General features: G+C 37.1%; 1 protein-coding gene across 1 annotated transcript in view; it reads left to right on the forward strand.

Moving 5' to 3' along the window:
- Positions 1-12,422, forward strand: part of ARAP2 (ArfGAP with RhoGAP domain, ankyrin repeat and PH domain 2) — a 703,001-nt gene that overhangs the window by 334,917 nt on the left and 355,662 nt on the right. The window contains exon 17 of the mRNA XM_040419005.1: positions 8,310-8,412. Coding sequence (XP_040274939.1) covers positions 8,310-8,412 — 103 coding nt within the window. The remainder of the gene's footprint in view (positions 1-8,309; positions 8,413-12,422) is intronic.

Raw genomic sequence — 12,422 nt, forward strand, 5'->3', positions numbered from 1 at the left:
TTGGCTTGGCTGACATCATCATTTATTTGACCCTTCCTCTGATCTGTTAGAAGGAAGATAAAATGAGATGCACAACGGATCCTGTTTGTGTAGCAGATGTAAGGCCGGTATGGTCCCATCAGAATTGGCTTATGATTTGGTAGCCAAAACCAGGAGTAAGTAAAAAACACAGAAGATATGCAACTATCCACGTGTCATCTCTGTTTTGGATCCACTCCTAATTTTTTTGGGCATTAGCAATACTGATGGATTACTGACCAAATGCTGACCGAGTGAAGGTGGATGCTCCACAGACAAGATACGTTTTTTGTGGGTTATTGTTCTGACAGATCAGAGGAAGGGCAAAATAATCAGTGAAGTAAACACAAACTTACTGCTGACACCCTCTCCACTCTGTCGGGGGGCTCTACTTGTATAAGCTTTTAATAGAACAGGGTCTGTAGATATCTATGTGGAATCAGCTGATGACGGTGTTAAAGGAGTGCGCTACTTCTTGGCACTAACATTCACCTGTAAGGTAGAGTTCATATGTGAGTTATTTGGTCAGTTTTGGCCCTGTGACTGCCCAAATAAGTGAACTGTCATCTGCATGTCATACGGACTTTTACAGTATTATTTCACTACCAAAGCAGACTCCCTATGCTTGTTACTGCAAGGCACAGTGTTCTACTCCACTATAAAGGCTCTCTGCAAATTTATTCGGATCGAACCAAATGTTTCCCCAAAAAATTGGCGGATCGAATTTTTGAAAAATTTTCTCATCTCTACTCAACATGAATCTTTTTCTGAGACAGGCACTGTTTTTATTTATTTATTTTTTAACAGCGTTCATCTGATGGGATACATCATGTGATATTTTTATAGAGCTGGTCATTACGGATGCAGTGATACCTAGTATATCTATTTTGAAAAGAAAATCATGTTTTGTGTTGCCATTTTCTACCCAAGCCTCCAAAAACAAGCCTCAGGGGCTTGATTTTTGTAGAAGGAGGTTATGTTTTAATTGGTACACTTTTTGGGTGCATATGGCTTTTTGATCGCTTTATATGTTTTTGTGAGGCAAGGATAAAAAAAAATTGCTTTTCTGGTTCCATTACTAATGTTATTCTTTTTACAATGTTCCTCTGAGGAGCTAGATCATGTGATATATTTTATAGAGCCATTTATTCGAGACTCAGCAATATCGAATATGTCTATTTTTTTCATTAGTTAAATTTTTTTTTTTTTACTTTTGTATTTATTTATTATGTTTATCCTTCAAGGGCTGTGATGGCTAGCCTTCGGCACTCCAATAACTCCCAAGATGTACACTTACTGTTCTCAGAACTCCATAGAAATGAATGGAGCGTGCTGGAAATTTTACCACAACTAGAGTGCAGGAGGTTAGCAATCACTGCTCTACGGGGCTTCAACTTTTGAAGGTTTGATCCCTTTACAATGCATTAACAGTTGCCTAAGAAACCCAGGCTCAGAATTGGGCTTCATAAGCCTCTATAGATGACAGACCCTGAGGCCTTTGTAAGGTCTCAGGCTGCCTTAGGAGCCATTGGCAACCTGTGATCACATTGCAGGGAGCCAATGGGTTCAGAGAGGGAGTCTCTTCCATCTATAAACCCCTTTGGATGCCGTGGTCAGCTTTGGCTATGACATATAAGGGATTAATTACATTTGTTGACTTTCTAAGTAGTGTTAAGCAAATCAAAGTCCACAAAGGGAAAATTCTATTCATTGTGAAGCAGAATGTCTTTGTGCTTGTGGGTAGCCAATGGGTTCAGAGATGGAGACTCTTCCCTCTGTAAAGTCCTTAGATGTGGTGGTCAGCATTGGCTGAGACATCTAAGGGATTAATCACATTTGTTGACTTTTATAACTAGTGTTAGGTGAATTGAATTCCACAAAACTATCAGAATTTTAGGAAAAATTCAACTCTCCACAAAGCCGAATTTCCTTGTGCTTCATGGTAGCAAATGGATTTCCCATGAAATGACGGTAAAACATAAAAAAAATTATACTTACCTCATCCGTTTGAGTGCAAAGAGCTGGCTGCTGCAATCTTGAGTAAAGATCCGAAGCGAAATCCTGTGCGCAGCGACATATGATGTCACCACGAGTCTACAATCAAGATAGCAGCGGTCGGCTCTTTGCAATCAAATGGATGCTATAAGTATTTTACACTTTAATGTTAATTTCAGATGCCGCAATCACCGCTGAATGTGGCATCTGAGGGGGTACAATGACGGGGAGCTGCGCAAATCCCGCTCCCTGTCATTGCGCCTACTACTTACAAAGAAATGCGCTATGTGACGATGCAATTTGTCACTAAGCACATTTTTTTGTAAAATTCGTCAAAGCAGCCAAATCGAATTATCCAATACGCTCATCAATATTTATAACATGTATCAATCCATGCAATAATTTATAAAAAGCTTCTGAATACCATCAATACCTTTTGATTTGAATGAACTACTTTGTTGCTATGAGCATCAACTAATATACTCTTAATTATATCAATGAGGACAGTCACACCTGCAGTGACATAAACAAGGTCACTAAAGTTATTGAATGATTTGTGCCACCATTAATTGTTTTTATAATATAGTTCAGCATCAAAATCTAGTTACATTTATATATTTTTTCTGTTATAAAAATTAGCCAGTTGTGAGATATTCTCTTTACTTCAGTATAATAATGCCCTGGTGTTGTATTTGGAAAGTAATGTGAATGTCCACCTACTGAAATGGTTGCAAATGCTCAGTTCCATCCTTTAACTGCCACCTGCCCTATTTACTGTTAGAACCTGTGACATCTACAGGAAGAGAGCTGTAGCAGAAACAACATACTCATGAGGAGGACCTTCCCCCTGAGAAAGGACACACACCCTTATAAAGGACACAGCCCCTGAGCTGCCATCTTGAAATAAATGTAACAGCAAATGAATGGGGCGATTTCTGGTTCCATGTGAGATACGGGGCTAGTTCCAGCATTATTAGAAGGAAACTGTCATGTATATGATGTCTGATTTTTTATTTTTACATCAATCATGATACAACTTCTTTAATTTGCTTCATTGTTGCAACTAATAATTTCCTCTGTATGATATGCAAATCCAGATTTTATTTCGATAATCTACATTTTCATTTTGTTTTTCCTCTCTGCCATAAACCCCTAATTCAACTTTATTGTATTGTTTAAATGTTGTTTTTTTGTTTGTTATTATAGGAATAAATTGTGACATTAATAACACCAATAAAATTTTATTGTATTCCCATGAAACTAAGTGTGGTGAAACTGTGATTTTAAGAAATTACAGTACACACTGGCACAGTGGCATAAATCTCTGAGGACCCACCATTGTTATGCACTAATATTAAGATTCAAGCTCTCTCGTGTGAAGAAGCACTTTGTGCAAACCTTAAAAATGTATGTGTAGATGCAAGGTTCTCACCCTTACATCATTATGTAGAAATATATAATAATCTACACTTGCAGCATCAGGAATAATGTTTCATTGTTTTTTAGCCCAACAAAGATGTACAATTCTGGTCTACTTGTTTTTGTCAAAAACTAAATTTTCATCAGTTTTCCTTAAAAAAAAAAAAAGAAATAGAAAAAAGATAAGCTTAAAGGGGTAGAAATGGTTTATCATGAGGGAAGGTCATCAATATCAAGAGCCTAGAAAACCCTTTTAATAAGTGTACAAAAAAATGTATTATAGGTCATAACCAGCAGTGAATATTTTGGTTACAGAGGTTGTCCAATTAAATTTTTTTCGCAAAAATCTATTGTTAAGTTTCCTCATTTAGTAATCTAGGAGGTCATTTATGATGCTGAAACATGCCTAGATTAGGCATATTTCAGCACCGATTGTGGCGCAATCTGCAAATTCTCCCCGATCACGCCAGGTCTAAAAAAGTGGGCATGGCATGGGCAGGGAAGGGACAGGCTGGAAGGCCCATCTCATTTACCATTTTGTACACCTGTTTCAGGTGTATAAAAAGATCTAAATGTAAGACAGCTAGAAAGCTGTCAGAACTGGCAGAGGATCCGCTGAAGTTATGAAGAGCTAGTATCACGGATGAGTTATAGGAGGAAACACCAAACTGACAACCAGGAGGGGAAGGTAAAGCCACTAGGCCTTTACACTAGGGACAGGAAAAGGTCACCTCCTAGTAAACCTACTCCTGGCCCTGACTCCTAACTGTATGGGCACCCCTTGAAGGTAGAAATGCCCATACACTGGAACCTGGGACCCTGGAGACCCTAGAGAACCCTAAGAATATTGTCAGGGCTAAGGCAACCCATTCCTTCCCCGATGAAGGAACAGGAGTCTCCCTGAGGCCTAGTAACAACAAGCAAGGAAGGGAAAACAAAGCACAAACAAACGCAACACTTAACTTCTGTAGTGATGGACGAGCAGGGACACCAGAGACGACCTCACACCAGCTCAGCCAAACCCAAATGATGCTATCTACCACACAGTCAGAAGGGTGGGGCAACACTAAATAGGGTAGAGTAAAGAGTACTAAGCTACACCTGAAACAGGGGATGAGGTAACAAACAAACACTAAATAAAGATGAATCAAAGAGGCTGTTAGATTCCTCCACGCTCCGCCAGTCTCCTTGATCTCCTGACATCTGTCACAGAAGGGACTGTGACAGCCAGGTTAGGGGTTTATTAAGACCAGAGTCTAAAAAGCAGAGCTTAATAAATGTGCCCCTTAGTGTATCAAAACAGTGACTCATTGTTTAAATAGGCTTCATAATAAAATGTATGGTAAATGGGTGGAATAATGAAAAACAAAAATGTGCCATGTCATCCGTGAGTGAGAATGTGGGTGGTTGTAGTAGTGCAAACAGCAGCAGCACAGTTAACATCAGCCATCTGTCCAGTAGTAGTAACAGGCCACAGTTCTTCCATGCTTCCAGAAAACTATATATTATTAATGAGGAAAAATAGCATGACATTGTGGACTGGATGTCTTTCTCATCCTCTCAGTCATAGCAGGGAGATGTCATCTCTGAGTCTGACACTATGCCTTTGAGCCAGGGTTCAGTGCATTACTCCTGTTTCTCCGCCTTGCGGCCTCAGAGAGGCCTTTTACTTGTATGATCTCTTTCTTCACCTGCAACTCCTAGTGGGACACCTTCTTTTTTCCTATGAAACACCAACATCACCCCATGTGCTATGGAAAATACTCAAGATAGTCCTTACCTTGATGAGTTGTGTGAGAACAGTCAGCGTTTGGATTGCCATAAGTAGGAGGTTCAGGCAGAGGTGGGGTACCTAATGACCAAAATTCATAGCTGTGTTGGTGTTGGTGGAGTTGTGTTGGTGGTACTTGTAGCCTTGTGGTGGCAATAGAGGCAGTTCTAGCTGTGGTAGTGGCATGGATAGTGGCATGTGGATGTAGAACTAAGGTGGGAATTGTAAGGGTGCAGGGAGCCCATGACATACTGTATCACAGTCTTATAAAAGTGGCAGAGAGGGTGATGACTATGATGATGATTGTGCATTGGACAGGACCTGGTAACCAGGTCAGAGTGCTAAGGAGCAGTGGTGGAAAGTGGTGGCAGTGGTAATAAAGTGCATAGCCAAAGTATGGCCAAAACATAAAAAAAATAACTGCAAGGGCTAAAACTGCTTCTGTTGTGGTCATCTTGGAAATTAGTGATGCTGCTGGTTCAGGCCAAACTCGGCTGCTGGTAGCTTTTTGTTAGCATCTCCCATATGACAATTTTTCTTTAGCAGTGGCCTAGTAGATATGGAGGGGAATCTCTAGAATTATACCATTAGGAGATAAAGAAATCTTAATTATTTAACCCCTTCAGGACCATTTTTGCATTTTTGTTTTTTACTCACTACCTTCCCTGAGCCATAAGTTTTTTATTTATCCATTCATATAGCAATTAGACAAAAAAATATATATATTCCACCACAGTTTTATGTTTTTTTTATTGTGTTCTCTATGCAGCAAAACTAACCCATTGATTCTTTGGGTCAGTGTGATTTCAATAAGACCACATTTATATAGTTTTTCCTGTGCTTTAATACGGAAAGTAAATTTAAATATAGTATTTTTTTTTTTCATTAGCATATTGTGACCCCCTTTTTTGTAATTTTACTTACAAAAGCATGTGAGGGATAATTTTTATAAGATGATCATGCATTGGAGTTTATGAATATAGCAATCTAATGATTACTTATTATAGTTCCCTATGGGAACCATAATAGGAGTGTAAAAAAAAATTGTATGTTTAAAATACATTTTAAAAATAAAAAATAAAAAAATATAAAAATTCTAATTACCCCCTTTCCTCAAAATATAAATGAAAAAAAATCTCACTCCCCTACTATAATTTTTTTTTCTCCATACGACAAATGGCGAAACAGAATGAAAATTTCAAAATGGACTATTCACTGCTTTTCCTAGAAAAAAATTATTTCAAGCAAAATTTTTTAAAAAAAGTGATCAAAAACATGTACACATCCCAGAACGTAATCAATGAATATTACAGATTGCCCTGCTCAATAAACATAATAAAAAAAAAAAAGTTATTGGGGTCAGAAGAATATGGTGACGAAGAAATAAAACTGACTTTTTCCAAGATTTTATCTATTTTATCTGTATTAAGATGCAAGAAAGACTGCACAAGGTTTTGTTGGATTCGTACTGACCTGGAGAATAAAAGCAGCTCATCAGTTTTATCGCATATTAAACGTGATTAATAAAAACCGTTAAACTGTGGTGGAATTGCTTTTTTTTTCCAATTCCACCCCATTTGGAATTTTGTTTCCCGCTTCCCACTACATTTTATGCAATATTAAATGGTGACATTGGAAAGTACAACTTATCCTGCAAAAAACAAGTCCTCATATGGCTATGTGAACGGAAAAAGTAAAAAAGTTATGGCTCTTGGAAGAGAGCACAAAATGAAAACACAGAAACAAAAAAAAAAAACTCCGGGGTAGAAAAGGTTAAACACTCGGCAAACCCCTTTAAGGAGATTTTAAACTGTCACTAGATTTGCTTGATTTCTTCTTCGTAGTACCTGCCAACCATATTTATTAGAGCATTACTTTTACACTTAATGCAGCCATTTCCCCCAATTTACAGTTTCTTGGAAAAATACATTGCACGTACCCTGTGCTACAGTTGAAAGGCCAGCAATCAGAATAATTTTCTGCTAATGGACGTAGTAAAATATTTCTGTTTTCCACCGAACAATAATTAGTTTGAACTCAAATGGATTGCTTTTAGCATGATCAATGAAACCCAGCGAGGGTTGTGTCTTTAGCTCTTGTAATTTGTCTGAGAGGCCTTTTAAAACAACTAAGTGTATTTTTACTTTAAAGGTAATTACAAATATAGCATATGTCAGACTGCCAATTTACTCCAAGGTGCTTGTTTAAAGGACACATAAGAAGCCTTTGGAGGTTTGCTTTTCTTTCTATCAACAGAATAATTTTATTTTTTAACCTTCCCAGCACAATGCAACTTTTGTCTCTTAAATGTTTCATACAATTCATTATTAGTAGCATTTTGCATTTTAGAAATCACGCATTTGCAATCTCGCTAACTCGATTACATTCATTCTCGCCCTCCACGCTTTGTACCACTGGAGTGGAAAGAATACCTCCAAAATTGATCACATTAATCTCCATTACATTTTTTATTCTGCCACTGCACTATACACTGGAGTTTCACTGATTGAACACATATTTCTTGGTGTGAAGCTGAAGAAATCTAAACAGCAATTATCATTATATCGAAGATAACGCTTTGTATTCATTTAAATAATTTATAAAAAAGTAATATGTCTCTATATCAAAGTTTTCCGCAACAATAATCTAGCAGTATTTTAAATGAGTGGTACTTTTAAATAGCTTTAGGAAATGAGCTGTAAATCTATGAAATAATTGCATCAGATATACAGTATTGCAAGAACAAATAGACATTTAGTCAAAGAAGACAAAAAACATCTAAGTGGTTATTGACTATTTGTGAGCAGTCGCCTAAAGTCTTTCCTGGGAATTAAAATATAATTGTTTTCAGTAGTCTCAGTGAACACGGGAAATTTTAAAGGTGTTATATATGGAATATAAGTGCTGGTAGTTTCTCTAAGTATGATAATTTTTCAAGCTTTCAGTATTTCAGATATTATTAGATTTTTTTTTTTCTTCTCGCTAACAGATGAGCACGTATTCTACCAGGGTGTGCAACAGCAAAGGCTATTGAGGGGAATTAAGCCTCTGGCTATGTTAGATTATAGAATCTAAATACAGTACAACTTTTTTATGTTTGCTCTAGGGCCATATTTACCTTTGAGATCTACTTGTTGTCGGAACGTATGTTTCTTTTCGGAGCTGAAAATGCAGAGTCTCAGAGAGAATGGACCAAGGCAATATCTAAGGTAATGCCGATAATTATCTGATAACGTTAAGCCTAAGGCATTAGCATAAAATAAATTGGCACTGTTAACAGTTGGCTCTAGAAGGAACCAGCTTTAATGTTTTTAATTTATTTCCTTATGAATGTTTCGCAGTGTATTTTATAATGTGCATTTTTATTTTACAGTCTTTATTACGTATTTTTACAGTGCTTAAGGGGAAACACCTATATAATGTGCATAGAAATTTGCTAATGTCATGAGATGGATTTCCAGACAAAACTGGCAACGGCACTTTGTGATAATATGGCTGCGAAACAAGCAGCTTAACAGAATTATAACAATATGTCACTTGGAAGTAATATGCATATGATTTAATGAGAAATGTAATTAATAAATTAAAGTTTACATTTTTGATGTGTATGGTGTATGAAGACTAGATTATTTTTATGACCCAAGGCTATTTTCTATATCATCTCACATTTTTACTTTCCCGTTGTGCCATTACTGTAAGGCTGAATGCACACGACCGTGGAACACGGCCGTGAGCGGTCCGTAGTATCCCGGCCTGGCATCCTGCTGAGAGCAGGAGCGCACGGCGTCATTTGTTGCTATGATGCCGTGCGCTTAATGCCGCCGCTGCACTACAGTAATACACTCGTATAGATCATACGAATGTATTACTGTAGTGCAGCGGCGGCATGAAGCGCGCGGCGTCATAGCAACTAATGACACCATGCGCTTCTTCTCTCAGCAGGATGCCAGGCCGGGATACCAGGGACCGCTCACGGCCGTGTTCCACGGTCGTGTGCATTCGGCCTAAGGGTGCATTCACATTAACATGTCCGTTTTGCATACCGCAAATCACAGTACTGCAAAACACAGATGATGGTTGTGTGCACCCTGCATCACTGTGCGGACCCATTGACTTCAATAGGTCCTTCATCCCCATGTTGCGTCCAAAGCCGCAGATTGCTTACATAAATTGTAGTTAAAGCTTATGCTGATTAAGAAAATTGAGCTGCACTTAACACTTTATCCCCTTCAGCACCCTGCAATTGTTTTTGTGTTTTCATTTTTTAATTCCTGCCTTCATGGAGCCATAACTTTTATTTTTTCCATTCATATACTGTAACTGTATAAGGACTTGTATTTTTTTGCGGGACAAGTTATACTTTCTAATGGCACCATTTAATATTTTATACAATGTAGTGGAAAGGTGCAAAAAAATACAAAAGGGCCACAGTTCTCTGGGTCAGTATGATTGAAACTATACCACATTCATATCATTTTTCTTTCGTGTTTTAATACTGGAAAAAATAAAAACTTTGGAAAAAATATTTTTTTTTATTTTCATCACCATATTCTGACCACCATGATGAAGGGGGAGGTGAATTGATAAAATATGGCCATTTAGATTTTATTTCTATTGTTACGCAGTTAGCTGTATGGGATAAATATTTAAAAATTTTAACAGTCTGGGCAATGCTCCCAGGGAAAACCCGCTAAAGATGCCATGATCAATTCTGATTGCATCTAAGGGCTTAAATGTCTGCAAATGGCATTATCACAGATTGCAGACATTAACCTAAGTTGTCTCCTGTTTAAAACAGCAGAAACCAGGTGACTGTGGTGGCCACTGCACTCGCCAGTGGGTGCTATTTTTAAAGACCGGACTTCCACGTTACATGTGCAATGGAGGTCCAGAAAGGTTTAAAAGAGTTGACCAGGAATAGAAAAATATGAAATTTGAATAAATTTTAGCTCAGCTCCATTGAAGTGTCATGGTGTGTTCCCTCAGAGAACTAATTGTAGATCTTCTGTGGATGTAGGCTTGCTAACATCCTTCTGTCTCTTCATGTAATCCCAGACAGACTTGCTAATGTTGAGACCAGGTGGCCATATCATTTGCAGGATTCCATTTTATTCCTTATGGTGAAGATAGTTCGTAATGATATTGGCTGTATGTTTTGGGCATTGATGTTATTTCTAGAGGCTCTGCTCTCTCTGCAACTGCCTTGCCCTCTGCAATATTTATTTGACAAGGCCAGACATGATGATGTTTTCACTCCATGGTCCTGTCAATCAACAGGAAGGGGATGCAGCAGTTGCAGAGAGAGCTGAACCTCTAGGTAAAATGGCAACACCGCAGTTTCTACTAGAAGTACATTGGCATATATTAAAATATAGTTTGTTTAAGCAATGAGGGTAAATATCAACATGGGACCAAAACAGATGTCTTCAGCGGCCAAGTGCACATGCAACAGGTCAGCCAGTTTCATAGGTAAAAATCTGCTGACTGATACTCTTTAACCCCTTTAGTACCGAGCCAGTTTTCAACTTAAATCCCAGGCCGATTTTTGCAAATCTGACATGCGTCACATTATGTTGTAATAACTTTGGAGCGCTTTTACTTATCCAAGCCATTCTGAGATTGTTTTCTCGTGACACATTGTACTTCATAAATTTGAGTCAATATATTTCACCTTTATTTCTGAAAAAATTCAAAATTTACCCAAAATTTTGAAAAAATAGCAATTTTCAAAATTTCTATTTCTCTGCTTTTAAAACAAAAAGTGATACCTCATTAAATAGTTATCAGTCATCATTCCCCATATGTCTACCTTATATTGGCATAATTTTGTAAATGTAATTTTATTTTTTTAGGACGTTAGAAGGCTTAAAACAATATTTACAAAACCATTTTTTTAAGCACCTATTCAGTTATAAAGTGATTTCGAGGGGCTTATGTAATTGAAACTAGTGTTGAGCGCGAATATTCGAATATCAAATTTTTTTTGCAAATATCGGCACTTCGATAATTCACGAATATTTCGAATATAGTGCTATAAATTCGATATTTCGAATATTCATTTATTTTTTTTTTTATTGTTATATTTTTTCCTTTCCCACTTCCCAAAAGTTGTTCTTACCTGTCCTTAGGATTCCTGGCATCCTGGCTGCTCCAGTCAGTGCCCGTTGCCGCTTCTGACGACTTCCGTGCTCATGGAGCGTCCCCATCACCATGGGAACGTCTCCATACTAGGATGCACTGTCGGATTTGAGAATTACGTTGAAATCGCAATCATAATAATTGAATTTCGATTTCAACTTAGCACTGCTATATTCCATATTCGTTAATTCTAGCCTAATATGGAATATAGCAGTGCTAAGTTGAAATCGCAATTCGATTATTATAACTTGAATTAATCGCATTGCTATTTCAACTTGGACCTGGTTTACTATGGTTGGCTTGGTAGAATTAGCAAATATGACGAATATATTCGTCATATTCCTCAAAACGAAGATAACAAAGTATTCTACATCTTTGTTTTAGCTACCTATTCGTCAACTTCGCTAATTCTAGCAATCAAATAGGAAGGTTGACTATAGAGACAGCTAATTCGCTATGCGATAATATAACTGTTTTTTTTTTTTATAAATACAATCATTATAATAATCAAGCATTTAACTATTACATTTTTTTAAAAAAAAAGCAAAGTAATATAATCGCATAGCGAATTAAACACAGCTGTCTCTATAGTCAACTTTCCTATTTGATTGCTAGAATTAGCGAAGTTGACGAATAGGTAGCTAAAACGAAGATGTAGAATACTTTGTTATCTTCGTTTTGAGGAATATGACGAATACATTCGTCATATTCGCTAATTCTAGATATCAAACCAATAGGAAAGTAGCCTTAAGTTAAAATCGCAATACGCGATTATTTAAATCGCATAATAATCGCGATAACTAGAATAATGACGAATATTCGATTTCGACGAATATAAAACTAATATTCTATTGAATATTCGCGAATTTAGTCAAAATCGAATATGGCACCTGCCGCTCATCACTAATTGAAACCACCCATAAATGATATCATTTTAGAAACTACAACCCTCAAATTATTCAAAACTGATGTTACAAACTTTGTTAACCCTTGAGGTGTTCTACAAGAATTAAAGGATATGGACACCTTTGTATAACTAATATACACTAATTTATTTATTTGTGGAGAAAGTCATTTCTCC

The sequence above is a fragment of the Bufo bufo genome, chromosome 2 (assembly GCF_905171765.1).
Source record: "Bufo bufo chromosome 2, aBufBuf1.1, whole genome shotgun sequence".
Lineage (NCBI taxonomy): Eukaryota > Metazoa > Chordata > Amphibia > Anura > Bufonidae > Bufo > Bufo bufo.